Below are 15,317 nucleotides of genomic sequence, written 5' to 3'. Positions count from 1 at the left end.
TGGCACGATCTTGACTCATTGCAACCTCCGCCTCCCAGGTTCAAACGATTCTCCTGCTTTAGTCTCCCAAGTAGCTGGGATTACAAACATGCACCACCACACCCAACTAATTTCATATTTTTAATAGAGATGGGGTTTTACCGTGTGGGTCAGGCCGGTCTTGAACTGCTGACCTTAGGTGATCCACCTGCCTCAGGATCCCAAAGTACTGGGATTACAGGTGTGAGCCATCATGCCTGGCTCACAATGCTTTATAGCACATGAAACAGAGTTGAACAACTTTTCAAACATTAAGACTTCAGAACCCTTCTTAACTGAAGAGTAGTTATTAATTATACCATTTTGCGGATGTGTAACTAACTGCAGGACTACAGAGTTGAGACTTTGCCTAGAGCTACACAGTAAGCCAGCGGCAGAGGAAGTCTCCCTAAGGCTCCTGATGCTCCACCTGCTGCTTTTCACAGGCTGCAAGAAGGCTTTCTGCAATCCCTTCCCTCCTTCATGCTGAGAGTTAGGCCCAAAGCCCATCACTGCCTTCCAAACCAGGTCCTGGGAAAGCCAGGTACGTCAAAGAAAACTGGAGCCAATGAAGACTCAACATTCACTTTAAATACTTCCCATTGGCCAGGTGTGGTGGCTCATACCTATAATCCCAGCACGAGGGAGGACGAAGTGAAAGGACTGCTTGAACCCACAAGTTCAAGAGCAGCCTGAGTCACATGGCAATACCCGTCTCTACAAAAAATAAAAAATTAGTCGGGCGTGGTGCCACAAGCCTCTAGTCCCAGCTACTAGGGAGGCTGAGGTGGGAGGATCACTTGAGCCCAGGAGACCAAGGCTGCAGTGAGCTGTGATTATACCACTGCACTTGAGCCTGGGGGACAGAATGAGACCCTATGTCAAAAAGAAAAAAGAGGAAAAAGAAAAAAAGAATATTAAAAAAAAAAAAACAAAGGTAAGTATTTACAAGATGGCCCTCTCGGGCACACACCAGGTTTCACAAGACCAGCTAGGACAGAGTCTACATGACACAGGATGCTCATCCTCTACTCAAACGAGGGCCCTGGGGTAACACACTTGATGTCATCTGGCTTTCTCACCTGTGAAATGAAGTATTTGAGAGTTGACGAAAGAATCAAGAATTTATCAATGAGATTCTGCCCATAGCTAAGTTTTTTAAGTACTGTGCAAACACATGACCAATGAATTCAAGCTCACCCATCCCGCACTTGCTAAGGCCCCAAACCCAGGAGTCACCCTTATTCTCTACCCCTCACATTCCTCATCCAACCCATCTGCTTCTGAAGATATCCCAGTTTTGAATACATCTTATCTCCACTCCCAGATCTCTACTCTTGGACTCCTCTGCTATTCCTGGGATGACTCCAGCAGTCCCCCACTGGTCTCCCGGACTCCTTTTTTTTTTTTTTTTTTTTTTTTTGAGATGGAGTTTCGCTCTTATTGCCCAGGCTGGAGTGCAATGGCGCGATCTCGGCTCACTGCAACCTCCGCCTCCTGGGTTCAGGCAATTCTCCTGCCTCAGCCTCCTGAGTAGCTGGGATTACAGGCATGCGCCACCATGCCCAGCTGATTTTTTGTATTTTTAGTAGAGACGGGGTTTCACTATGTTGACCAGGATGGTCTTGATCTCTTGACCTCGTGATCCACCCGCCTCGGCCTCCCAAAGTGCTGGGATTACAGGCGTGAGCCACTGCGCCCGGCCCCCTTTTTTTGAACCTCTATGGTCATCATGCACATAGCAACCCAAATGATCAGATCATGTCACTCCCTAGCTTAAAATCTTCCAGTGGATTTTCACTACACTTGGATTTCCTTCCCAAAGCCTCCCTGACCCTAGCCCCTGCCTCTTGCTGAGACCTTCTGCTCCTGAGGACACAGTAGCAACACTGGCCTTAGCTCTTATCCTCAACACACTCAGCTCACACCTAGGTGCTCTGCGCATACTCCTTCTATTTGAAGTCTCCTCCAAAAATGCTAAACAGCTGCATTCGTATCATTTAAGTCTCAGTTCAAATGTCACCTCTTCTATAAGGTCTTCCCCAAACACCCCAGTTAAAGCCATGCCACGTTCCCACCTCTGTTATCTCTACCTTATCTTCCCCACAACACTCAGTAACTATAGTATTCTTATTTTTCTACTTATTTTCCCCAGGACTACAAGCCCCACTATTCTTGCTCACTACTGCATCCCTCATATCTAGAACAGTGCTAGGCATTAAGATTTTTTTTGTTTTTTGAGACAGAGTTTTACTCTTGTTGTCCAGGCTGGAGATTAATGGCTCGATCTCAGCTCACTACCACATCTGCCTCTTGGGTTCAAGTGATTCTCCTGCCTCAGCCTCCTGAGTGGCTGCGATTACAGGCACGTGTCACCCTGCTCAGCTTATTCTGTATTTTTAATAGAGATGGGGTTTCACCATGTTGGCCAGGCTGGTTTGAATTCCTGACCTCAGGTGATCCACCCACCTCAGCCTCCCAAAGTGCTGAAATTATAGGCATGAGCCACCACACCCGGCCAAAGTTTTCAATGAACAGTTGGTCTGAAATGCAATGCTATGCTCCCCTAATCCTCAGAATGGTGTCTGTTCCCTTGTCCACATCTGAGATGGAAGCTTGTTTACCAATGTATTCATTCACTCAATTCTAATCAACAACTGATGCCTGGGAAGGTACTCATAGTGACCATACAATCAGGATGATCTGTTTCACAATTCAAACCAAGATTTTAATTTTTTTTTTTTTTTTTTTTTTTTTTTTGAGACAGAGTCTCACTCCGTCACCAGGTGCCAGGCTGGAGTGCAGTGGCGCGACCTCGGCTCACTGCAACCTCCACCTCCCAGGTTCAAGCAATTCTCCTGCCTCAGCCTCCTGAGTAGCTGGGACTACAGGCACGCACCACCACGCCAAGCTAATTTTTTTGTGTTTTTTTTTGGTTTTTTTTTAAGTAGAGACGGGGTTTCACCATGTTGGCCAGGATGGTCTCGATCTCTTGACCTCGTGATCCGCCCGCCTCGGCCTCCCAAAGTGCTGGGATTACAGGTGTGAGCCACTGCGCAGGGCCAGATTTTAACATGACACAGAAAATTTCTGCCAAATATGTTGGGTTTGTCGTTAACTGCCATCACAAATTTATATGCAAGAGGTTACATGACTTCTCCTCAAGTTCACATGAAATCTCAGCACCACAGTTACCTCAAGGCAAAACCAAACACCTAATAAACATATTTGCAACTGCTCAACCCCTCTTGTGTACTATTCATAGTCATATGCACAAAAATAAGTGCTAAAAACCAGAGAGTAAATATGGCTTTTCAAAAATTTCACCTCCTTGGCTGGGTGCAGTGACTCACACCTGTAATCTCAGCACTTTGGGAAGCCAAGGTGAGAGGACTGCTTGAGCCCAGGAATTTGAGACCAGCCTGGGCAACACAGTGAAAACCCCATCTCTTAAAAAAAGAAAAAAAGAAAAAACGCCTGGCACGGTGGCTCATGCCTGCAATCTCAGCCCTTTGGGAGGCTGTGACAGATGGATCACAAGTCAGGGGTTCAAGACCAGCCTGGCCAAGATGGTGAAACCCCGTCTCTGTGAAAAATTAGCAGAAAAAATAGCCGGGCATGGTTGCAGGCACCTGTAATCCCAGCTACAAGGAGACTAAGGCAGGAGAATTGCTTGAACCTGGGAGGCGGAGGGTGCAGTGAGTCAAGATCACACCACTGTACTCCAGCCTGGGCAATAGAGCAAGACCTCATCTCAAAAAAAAAAAAAAATTCACCTCCTACTTTCTTGTTTCTAATCTTACTACCTAATAGCAGGTACAGTCAAACAATAGTACACATTCAACTTGGTACTATTCTCAGGTTATGGATCATCTATGGTGCCCTGATCAACAGGCTGAGCTCAATGCCAAAGGGAAGCAGTATAGTGCTAGTTGCTAAGCCCTCAGGCTTCTTAATCAGATGTGTGCAGATTCAAATCATACCTACTAACAATTAGTAATAAGGCCCTAGGCAAATTTATCATATTACCCTTACTAAGTACCAGGTGGGGTTCTAAACACTTTGCAACTATCACATGATTGAAACAGATGTACTATTATTATCATATCCAAAGGCAATGAAACAGGCACAGAGAGTTTGAGTAACTTACCCAAAATGACAGCTACATGAGTATTAGAGCTATTACAGTATTCAAATCTAAGTTGTCTGATACCAGAGTCCATGCTCTCAACCATGACGCTACGTTTGCTCTGTCATACTGTTTCTTCATCTATAAATCAGGCTAATAGGTCTGTCTTATCTCACAGTGGTACACAGTAAGATAAATGTTAGGTGCTCTTAGTGCTGGTAGTAACACCCATCATTCTATTATCTACCTTCACCTTTGGTCCAGCCAAGGAAAGAAAAATTCTGTATATGGCTGAGAAAGATCTCCAAGGCCCTCTGCAGTCAGGTACATTAGAATATAGTGGAAGCTCCATGAGAACAGGAACTGTCTTTACTTACCACAGTATCCAGAACTAGCAGTGGGCACTCAGTAAATACATGGTGAATGAAGTAGAAATAATTTGACTGTAGGGATAGGGTTTTGCAAACATCACTATTAAGGTAGTAACCATCACTTCTCAAATGTATCTAAGCACAAAAGAAGTAAATTTACAAGCTTCTCAGAGAAACTGTGTTAGCTGGTTACTTGAGACAGCCTGGTTATCGGGAAGCAGTATGCAAACTGCATTTATTGTTCATTCATCTTAGCCAAAGGAACAAACAAGGAGATCAGGATTTTAATCCTAACTCCACTACTGGAAGTCACTGAGGCTCTCAAGGTCTTAGATTCTCCACCTGTAGAGGGGGTTAGTCTACGTGATGCTCATAAACACATTATACTTGCTCATCACTTTCTTTTATTTTTTTTACGACGGAGTCTCTATTTGTCACCAGGGTGGAGTGTAGTGACATGGTCTCTGCTCACTGCAACCTCCGTCTCCGGGTTCAAGTGACTGTCCTGCCTTGGCCTCCTGAGTTGCTGGAACTACAGGCTCGTGCCACCATGCCCAGCTAATTTTTGTATTTTTAGTAGAGACAGAATTTGACCATGTTAGCCAGAAAGCTTCAATCTCTTGACCTCATGATCCGCCCGCCTTGGCCTCCCAAAGTGCTGGGATTACAGGCGTGAGCCACAGCGCCCGGCCTTGCTCATAACTTTCTAACAGCCAGCTGCTGAATACACATTTGTTCAATGAAGATCATCCCCAACTGACAAACAATGGACTTAGGAAGTAACTTACTCAAGGTCACAGGCTCTGGAAAGAGAATGAACTATAGCCCAGATCTCCTTCTACACCAGTCTAATAATCATACTTTCCAATACCCTTTTCAGTTAAAAAATGGTGTGGTATCATTTTTCTCTTCCAAGTTCAAGAAATCTATAATCATTTATCTTATCAAATAATCTTGCCTGACTCCCTTAAATCAAGGGACAGGAAGAAACAACTATTTCCACATCATTAACCTCTACAATCAAAAGACATGAAGAGGCCAGGTGCAGTGGCTCATACCTGTAATCCCAGCACTTTGGGAGGCTGAGATGGGCTCATTATTTGAGGTCAGGAGTTTGTGACCAGCCTGGTCAATATGGTAAAACCCCATCTCTACTAAAAATACAAAAATTAGCCAAGGTTGGTGGCATGCGCCTGTAATCCCAGCTAGTTGGGAGGCTGAGGCAAGAGAATCACTTGAACCCAGGAGGCGGAGATAGCTGTGAGCCGAGACTGTGCCACTGCACTTCAGCCTGGGCAACAAGAGCAAACCTCCATCTCAAAAAAAAAAAAAAAAAAGACAGGAGCTGGAGTAATGAGAGGGCATGGGTGAGGACGTGGAACAGGGCTAGAAAGAGGTATGGCTAGACCGGAGTCTGAAACCCAGCCCAGACTAGAGATAAATCAATGTGTGATGTGCAAAGAGGAAGGACACCGAAAGGATGAGTGCCCTGAAAGGGCAGTCTATGAAAATCAGGTGCCCCCATATAGCCACCAGTTTTATCCCCATGCAATGACCCAAGATTGCACCACTGCACTCCAGCCTGGGCGACAGAGCAACACTCTGTCTCAAAAAAGAAAAAAAAAAAAAAAAAGATGTGAAGAGATAATTAAGTACAAATCCCTTGCCTTTGCCCAGAATTGAGATCAGAAATATTTTCAGATAAATGATGATTTTACTTTAAATCATACGGTAAAATTTAAGCAATGTGATGAAAAATAACTTAAAGTATCACAATGTTTCCTCAGAGTACAACACATAACTTGTAAAATTCTATTATCAAAGTTGTGCCACTTGATCCAAAAAAAATTCACAAAGTGAACTGTGACAGAGAATGTCTACAGAGGCTTGCTCGCTTTATTTTTATTAACAAAGTACACATTTGACATTGAACCTTTGATTATAACACCTTCCCAGGGCTGTCAAGTTAGGAGTGAAAAAACCATCTGGCAGTCACAGTCAGCTTTCTAGATAGCTCCTAACAGGAAAGTCAAGGTCAAACTGGTCTCCCTATCCTCCCATATTTGACAAGCAATTTTTGAGCTCAAAACACCCGTTCTGCATTCTGACAAACAGAAATGATAGCACCAGGGTTCAGAAAGTTCTGTGAGGGCAAAGTGACATAAACAAGAACTGAGAGGTGGTAGGGCTCATGCTTCTGTCACAGCACTTCGATGACACTCTGAACCAGAACTTTCACCTACTTTCTACCAGTTTCATGACCTATCAGATAAGAAAAACCATCTCATTCCTACGATTACATGAATCAAATAATGTTATGAAGAATTAAAAGTATTCAAATCTTGTCCAAAGGTGAGAAACTATTATTATTATTTAGTACGCAGGGGCCCAGAAGACCACCCAGGCATTCCATGTTCCGCAGAGTCCTCAAAAGGTGGTACAGGGTCCTAGTTTCTTCTCCAGACTCCAGGCCTGGCAACTCTAGATGCTGTCATGTCTCTGTTGCTAAGAAATGGGATGTGAGGCCTCAGGCACTGGGCCTAGAATGCTCAACAACGACCGCGCCCCCTAGTCACCTTGTCCTCACCTTGAGGAACGGAAAGACAACTCCACAGGGGCAGGGAATGTTCTCCTCAAAAAGAAGAAAGAGGTGCCTCAGCTCCTCACCTGGACGCCACTGCGTGGGCCCACGCTTCTCACGGGGTGGGGACAGGGCCAGGAAAGCTGACTATGTGGGGGACGCCTTGACCTAGGGCACCAGAGGAGCGGGCACGGGTGCTGGGCCCACAACCCAGACAAGTACAAGTGAAATTGGCCCCAAGTCGGGCCCGCCTCGCCCTGCCTCACCCACAGCCGCCGGCACAGTAGGAGGCACCCCGCCCCCGTGAACCTAGAAGTCCCTGAGCTTGCTCACCTGCAGCCGGGTCACCAGTAGGCTGTAAGGCGCCATTTTGTGCACTGACAAAGATGAGGTCGCGTGAAAGTGACGTGCCACACGGCGGTTTTAAAGCCTTTGGGCAGGGGCGTGCCCGAAATAATGGAGCGTCACGGTGAAGGCGGGGGCCTCCCTAGAGACGCCGGAACCGTGCGAACGCAGTGGGCGGAGCTCCCGTGTAATGAACCGACGCGCAAGAGGAAAAAGAGGAAATAAAACTGCCTAAAGTCACTTGCAGAAGTAAATACCAAGCACAAAGATGTTTATCAATAACAAATTTTAATTATCTCTGCCATCCAAATCTGGGAGTTTTTAAGACTTTCATGCACCTGCCAGGACCTGACCGCCCAGCGACAAAACTCTCGCGAGAGCAAGCGGGGCCTGGTGCAAGGATTGTAAACTGACGGAAGCCTAGAGGACCAATCACAACGAAGTGGAGGCAGGAACCATAGGGGTTAAAGGTCGGACGGAAGTTCCCGAAGCTTCCGGCGGCCGGCTTCGTTGGGAACTATGGCTAAACATCATCCTGATTTGATCTTTTGCCGCAAGCAGGCTGGTGTTGGTGAGACTGCGCCCTGCCCTCGGCTGTCTGGGTAGGGGTAGTGTTAGGATCTGGGGGCTCGGAGGTTTCCATCTCTTCCTTAGGGTCTTGCCTCTCAGGCGCCACGTTTCCCGCCTCTCAGGCGTGGGGTGTTGTAGGAGCGCGCAGGTTTGTGGCCTCTGATGTAAAGAGGGCGGGGTGCGCGTACTGGGAGCCCCAGGCAGGCGTCGGGGGTGGGATCTGGGCCACATCTAGAGAAACTTAGCTTGCTCAGGACTTTGGAAAAGACTCAGAAGGATACTCGGGCTGTGAGTTTGCTTCATGTGGAAATTCGTAATGATAAAATGGCTATCCGCAGGGCTCACTACAGTCCTTGTTCATGTCCCTGCCCCCAGGTCGAGGATGTACTTCCCCTCTTTGTCAAAACCTTTAATTGTACTTTTTACTATCTTTGATCTTGCAGCCATCGGAAGACTGTGTGAAAAATGTGAGTGGAATACACCGTCCCAACAACCCACCCTTCCCACTCCCAGTTTCTGTGGAGCCAGCCAAAGTGCCACCAAGGGGTCTTTGAGTAGATGTGCCTGGATCTAGATGCTGGACCTCAACCAAAAGCCCCTCCATCTCCCCACTGCCACTTGCACATATAAAGCTGTATCTATCTCTAGCTTTCAACAGGAAGAATCGCCAGAGTAGCATGACCCCTCCCCAACATACAATATTTTGCCAGCAATTATATAGGCTTATCATCTCCCAACTGCTTTTCTAAGTTATTTCCATATGTTAATTGATAAACTTTTGTATGTGTTGAGAGGCTTGAGATGGATGCTAGATAAACCGAGTTTTGTGATCCCAAGAGGAGGGCCCTAAAGTCACTGTCAAAAGGAGACTAGTGTATTTCCCAGGAGACTAGTATATTTCCCTATGGCAGGAGATAGCAGAGGACTGAAGAACTTGCTAGTGAGCATGACTTCATTCTGTTCCTTACAGGTGATGGCAAGTGTGTGATTTGTGACTCCTATGTGCGTCCCTGCACTCTGGTGCGCATATGTGATGAGTGTAACTATGGATCTTACCAGGGGCGCTGTGTGATCTGTGGAGGCCCTGGGGTCTCTGATGCCTATTATTGTAAGGAGTGTACCATCCAGGAGAAGGATGTAAGTGTACAGCTTTCCATCTGACCTTTCCTCCTTTTATTTAGTAACACTTTGCCATCCACTGCAATCTCCTATGGTCTGTGGAGATTACTGTGTTCATGTAGTCATCTAGGTTATAATTTCGTCAAGTTCTGTGAGTCAAACTGGGTGTAGTCCAATAAAAGGCAGTTATTTTGCATCAAGGGGAAAATGCAAGGGAAGCAAATCTTTGCTAGACTAGCAATTTGGAGAGCCCTCTCTCTATTCTTTTTATGTCTCTCTCTGATTATTCTTACTCTGAAATGACATCTGCGCCAGGCGTGGTGGCTCACACCTGTAATCACAGCACTTTGGGAGGCTGAGGTGGGTGGATCATGAGGTCAGGAGTTCCAGACCAGCCTGACCAACATGGTGAAACCTTGACTCTACTAAAAATACAAAAATTAGGCAGGTATACTGGTGCTTCAGCACTTGGGAGGCTGAGGTAGAAGAATCACTTGAACCCGGGAGGTGGAGGTTGCAGTGAGTGAAAATCGTGCCATTGCACTCCAGTCCGGGCAACAGAGTGAGACTCTGTCTCGGAAAAAAAAGACATCCAGTTAGGGATGGTGGCTCACACCTGTAATCTCAGCACTTTGGGAGTCCACAGCAGGAGAATGACTTTAGTCCAGGAGTTCAAGACCAGTCTGGGCCATACAGCAAGATCCCATCTCAACAAAAAATAATAATTTTTATTTGAGACAGGGTCTCTTGCTCTATGGCCAGGCTGGGGTGCAGTGGCATGATCATGTGCAAGGCTCACTGCAGCCTTGACCTCCTGGGCTCAAGCAGTCCTCCCACCTCAGCCTCCCAAGTAGCTGGGACTGCAGGCATACACCACCACACCTAGCTAATTTTTTTTCTTTCTTTCTTTCTTTCTTTTTTTTTTTTTTTTTTTTTTTTTGAGATGGAGTTTTGCCCTTGTTGCCTAGGCTGGAGTACATTGGCAGAATCTTGGCTCACCACAATCTCCACCTCCCGGTTCAAGTGATTCTCCTGCCTCAGCCTCCCAAGTAGCTAAGATTACAGGCATGTGTCACCACACCCAGCTATTTTTTTCTGTATTTTTAGTAGAGACAATGTTTCTCCATGTTGGTCAGGCTGGTCTCAAACTCCCGACCTCAGGTGATCCGCCTGCCTCGGCCTCCTAAAGTGCTGGGATTACAGGCATGAGCCGCCATGTCCAGCCTGGCTAATTTTTTTGTAGAGATGGGGTCTCGTTTTATTGCCTGGATTGGTCTCGAGCTCCTGGGCTCAAGCAATCTTCCTGCTTGAGCCTCCTCAAGAGCTGGGATTACAGGCATGAGCCATCATGACTGGCCAAAAAAAATATTTTTCATTACTCGGGTGTGGTGGTATGCACCTGTGGTCCCAGCTACCCGGGAAGCTGAGGCGGGTGAATCATTTGAACCCAGGAGGTCAAGGCTGCAGTGAGCCATGTTCATGCCACTGCACTCCAGCCTGGGTGACAGAGACCCTGTGTGTTTATTCGTCCAATACAGCGCATGTTGTGTCACAGCCACTCATTAATGTCTCAAATCTATCATTAAGCACTATTTGGGTATATATCGTGACAAAGTTGAATTTGGGACAATTCAAGTTGACATCAGCTTTAAGCGGGTAACATGTCTTTGGTTTAATATTGCAAAAATGATTGTGGACCTGCATCGTGATTTTTTTTGGCCCTTGACATTGTATACGACAGTGGCTACTTAATTATTCAACTCTCTGAGCCAAAAGCCAGGAGAGAGAGTTTATAGACCAGTGCTACAGGCAAGGTTTACCCCATTTCTTTAGGTTAGTGCTGGCAGCAGAGTTTTCTAGGGGGGAAACTGAATCAGCTTGTTTTCTTCAAAAAACAAAACAAAAGGAAGTATGGTATAGTCCCACTAGGTTAATGATGGTACCCAGTTACCTAATTTAATTCTAATTTAGAACAAGGCAAAAGATACACAATGCTTCATATTCCCATGAGCAAAGTATAGGTCTTTTACAGATGTTATCACACCTTGTTCCTCACAATAACTTTGTTAAATAGGGATGATTGTTATGATGCCCATTTTACAGTTCCTCGGGCAAGCCCAGGCTGTTCTACTAAACCTTGTAGTGTCCCCATTACAATTGCTTTTGGGATGTGCCCATGGTGAAGGCAACAACCCCAGTGCCTCGTTTCATGCACTTGGATCCTGCCTACCCCCAGTGAGTGGGTGAGATTGGCCCACATAAGACTACACCATTGGGCAGGGCACAGTGATTCATGCCTGCAATCCTAGCACTTTGGCAGGCTGAAGTGGGTGGATCACCTGAGGTCAGAAGTTTAAGACCACCCTGGCCAACAGGGTAAAACCTCACCTCTACTGAAAATACAGAATTAGCTGGGCATTGTGGCACACGTCTGTAATCTCAGCTACTCAGGAGGCTGAGGCAGGAGAACAGCTTGAACCCAGGAAGTGGAGGTTGCAGTCAGCTGAGCCAAGATCATGCCATTGCACTCCAGTATGGGCAACAAGAGTGAAATTCCATCTAAAAAAAAAAAAAAGAGAACACCATCGAATCTACTGTTGTTTAGGGAGATCAGAAAGGTCCTGAAATGCCAAAAACCTAACTTCCATTAGTGATTTAGACCTTTTTCTTGTCCTCAACTCTGATTTGCATTTACTTTCAACTGTCAAGTCATATCCTGCGGTCCAGAAATCCAGATCTAGTCTGCTAGCTAGATTACACTTCATTAGAGGCAGGATTTTGGTTTGTCCGTTTGCCTCTCCTTTTCCTTAGGTCGTGGTGCAATGTCTGACATGGTGCAAGCATGGTACATATGTTGTGGTGCTGCCCCTGTAAATCATCCAGAGGTATCCCTGTAGGGTGTCTAGTACATGGTAGGTATTTGGTAATTCTGGTATGTAAGCAGTGAAACCATGATAAACTAACAGCAGTGAAGAAAAGTTACAAATAGTATCTAAACTAGCTACAGGGTCCATTTAAGATCGCATTTTCTTGAATTTTTGCATGGTTATAGCTAGAGTTCTTATCTGGCGTAAGATTGCAACCAGAGAATGCTTAATAAATGTTAATTGCTGTCTGACTTCTGAATGTGGTGTGTGAACTGATACCTTTAGATCCTTGTGCCTCATTCTGTCCTTGAGACTTAATTTAGATGTCACTTCCCCTACTTCACATTATACATGAATGTTCTGAGGATATTTGAGATGGAATCTAGCTCACGTTTTCAGCACTAGTTTCCAAGGAACACAAAGCAGTCTAGTGACATGATCCAGGCTCTCAGACTTACAGATCATCATGTAGATTAAGTGGCCAAGGCTTTTTCCTATGTAGAAACCTTCCTACAACCCAAGCAACCCTTGTTACTGTTCTCTTCCTGAAACATTCATAATTTATAAGGGAATTAGACAGGTAAACTAAGCTAGGTGTTCTCATTTATAATTTTTCAAAGCCACAAGAATAACCAGGAGACAGGGATGATGTCTGTGGACATTGCTATCAGAGGACTAATTTGCAAGTTCTTATGGTGCCGCATTGTATAATCTCCTTAGTCTTGATTCCTTTGTTCCTTTTGCTTACCATTTTCCTCAGTTCTCACAACCAGAAAATAATAAAAATGGCACTAATATTTCTGAAGCTCTTAATATATGCCAGGTACTCCGCTGAACATTGTTTTCCAAAAGTTCTGTGTGATACAGGTGAGGATGCTAAAGCTTAGAGATGTTAAGCAACTTGGTGGGCACAAGGTCACATGGCTAATAAGTGACTGATCCAGGACTAGAACCTAGGTGGTCTGACTCAATGTTTCTTTCTTTCTTTCTTTTCTTTATTATTATTATTTTTTTTTGAGATGGAGTTTCCCTCTTGTTGCCAACGGTGAAGTGCAGTGGTGCAATCTTGGCTCACTACAACCTCCGTCTCCTGGGTTCAAGCACTTCTGCTTCAGCTTCCCAAGTAGCTGGGATTACAGACGTGAGCCACCATGCCTGGCGTTTTTTTTTTTGTTTGTTTGTTTGTTTGTTTTGTTCTTTTTGAGATGGAATCTCACTCTGTTGAGCCCAGGCTGGAGTGCAGTGGCAGAATCTTGGCTCACTGCAACCTCCGCCTCCCAGGTTCAAACAATTCTCCTGTCTCAACCCCGCGAGAAGCTGGGATTACAGGTGCGTGCCACCACACCTGGCTACTTTTTATATTTTTGGTAGCAACGGGGTTTCAACATGTTGGCCAGGATGGTCTCAAACTCCTGACCTCATGCTTCACCCACCTTGGCCTCCCAAAGTTCTGGGATTACAGGTGTGAGCTGCTGCACTCAGCCTAATTTTTGCATCTTTAGGAGAGATGGGGTTTCACCATGTTGGTCAGGCTGGTCTCAAACTCCTGACCTCAGATGATCTGCCCGCCTCGGCCTTCCAGGGTGTTGGGATTACAGGCATGAGCCACTGCACCCAGCCTGACTCAGTATTTCTTACCCTTATTATTTTTTTTTCTCATTGCACTCCTAAGGAGAAAAGTTAAAAGTTAATTTAATTAAATTTTGGGGCTTGGTGTAGTGGCTCACGTCTGTAATCCTAGCACTTTGGGAGGCTGAGGTAGGCAGATCACCTAAGTTCAGGAGTTCGAGACCAGCCTAGCCAACATGGTGAAACCTTGTCTCTACTAAAAATACAAAAATTAGCTGGTGTGGTGGCGAGCGCCTGTAATAACATCTACTCGGGAGGCTCAAGCAGAATTGCTTGAACCTGGGAGGCAGATATTGCAGTGAGCCAAGATGGCACTATTGCACTCCAGCCTGGGCAACAGAGCAAGACTCCATTTCCAAAAAAAAAAAAAAATCTAGTCACTTGTCACCCATGGTCCTAAAATGTTAGCTTTGTGTGTTTTCAGATATTTTTGTAGTTGTTGATCACAACCCCCAAAGAAAGAGATTCGTTGAATTAGAAATGAGAAGACTGGCCGGGTGCGGTGGCTGATGCCTGTAAGCTCAGCACTTTGGGAGGCCGAGGTGGGTGGATCACGAGGTCAGGAGATGGAGACCATCCTGGCTAACATGGTGAAACCCTGTCTCTACTAAAAATATTTTAAAAATTAGTTGGGTGTGGTGGCACGTGCCTGTAATCCCAACTACTTGGGAGCCTGAGGCAGGAGAATCACATGAACCCAGGAAGTGGACGTTGCAGTGAGCCGAGATCGTGCCACTGCACTCCAGCCTGGGCGACAGAGCAAGACTCTGTCTCAGAAAATAATAATGATACTTTTAAAAAAAAGAAAATGAGATGGCTAAGGAGTTGATTAATTCATACTATCGCCTAATATCACAGGACTCAAACTCTCACATGGGTGTTTAGTAAAATCAACATACCTGTAAGGGTTTTCCAGTTGGCAGCTTCCCTGGTTTTCTTCCCATCATCCCTAATCAACTGATGGAGTCATCATTTCTGTAGAACACAGCTTCCCAGGGGCTTCACTGAAAGCACTCCAGCTCACTGAATGGCCAGGGCAGCCTGTCATGACAAATCAGTGCATGGTCTGTGAACAGTCATCTGTCTCTAGCATACTAGTGCTCTGTGTCAAAGACCACATGTGAAATTAAGTGAATTAATGTTTCTTTCTTTCTTTCTTTTTTTTTCTTTAAATAGGTGGTATCTTGCTGTGCTGGCCATGCTGGTCTTAAACTCCTGGCCTCAAGCAGTTCTGCTTCATTCTCCCAGAGTGCTGGGATTACAGGCATGAGCCACCACACCTGGCTGATACTATTTCTTAAAGTCTTTCAGGTTTTTTTTCCATTTGTGGTATACTCTCCATACTTGACATAGTGCAGGAGGGCTATCTATTAACTTTTTTTTTTTTTTTTTTTAATGTGGGGTTTCACCATGATGGCCAGGCTGGTCTTGAACTCCTGACCTCAGGTGATCCACCCACCTTGGCCTCCCAAAGTGCTAGGATTACAGGCGTGAGCCACAGCGCCTGGCCAATTATTAACATTTTTTTTAAACCACTCCAGGAAAACCCTTTGGACATTTAAGAGTTTCATATTCTGCCTCAACTGTACCATATATTAGCAACAGACATGGCTGAGAATCCAGTATTCTTTTTTTTTTTTCTTTTTTTTTTTTTTTTTTTTTTTTTTTTTTTTTTTTTTTTTTTTTTT

The 15,317-nt window shown here is 45.3% G+C and overlaps 2 protein-coding genes and 1 long non-coding RNA gene across 5 annotated transcripts in view; 1 reads left to right on the top strand and 2 right to left on the bottom strand.

The window, feature by feature from the left end:
• ACO2 (aconitase 2) overlaps positions 1-7,799 on the bottom strand; it is a 54,541-nt gene extending 46,742 nt beyond the window's left edge. Inside the window, exon 1 of the mRNA XM_032267114.1 lies at positions 7,433-7,799. Coding sequence (XP_032123005.1) covers positions 7,433-7,468 — 36 coding nt within the window. The 5' untranslated portion in view covers positions 7,469-7,799. The remainder of the gene's footprint in view (positions 1-7,432) is intronic.
• LOC116542282 lies at positions 6,388-7,426 on the bottom strand. The gene is made up of 2 exons (XR_004265143.1): positions 7,106-7,426; positions 6,388-7,023 (listed from the first exon to the last, which is right to left on the bottom strand). It is a non-coding gene; the product is annotated as an uncharacterized LOC116542282 (long non-coding RNA).
• Positions 7,800-7,861: 62 nt separating the features above from the next.
• The window catches only part of PHF5A (PHD finger protein 5A), a 9,923-nt gene continuing 2,467 nt past the window's right edge, over positions 7,862-15,317 (top strand). Inside the window, exons 1-3 of one of the 3 annotated variants that reach the window (XM_032267121.1) lie at positions 7,862-8,046; positions 8,390-8,481; positions 8,985-9,151. In XM_032267121.1, the coding sequence (XP_032123012.1) occupies positions 7,964-8,046; positions 8,390-8,481; positions 8,985-9,151 (342 nt within the window). In that variant the 5' untranslated portion in view covers positions 7,862-7,963. The remainder of the gene's footprint in view (positions 8,047-8,389; positions 8,482-8,984; positions 9,152-15,317) is intronic. The other 2 variants (XM_032267123.1, XM_032267122.1) reach the window with 2 other exon arrangements.

Source organism: Sapajus apella, unplaced genomic scaffold (genome assembly GCF_009761245.1).
Source record: "Sapajus apella isolate SASKATOON/1434 unplaced genomic scaffold, GSC_monkey_1.0 scaffold166, whole genome shotgun sequence".
NCBI lineage: Eukaryota > Metazoa > Chordata > Mammalia > Primates > Cebidae > Sapajus > Sapajus apella.
This window is presented reverse-complemented; position numbering and strand designations above follow the sequence as displayed.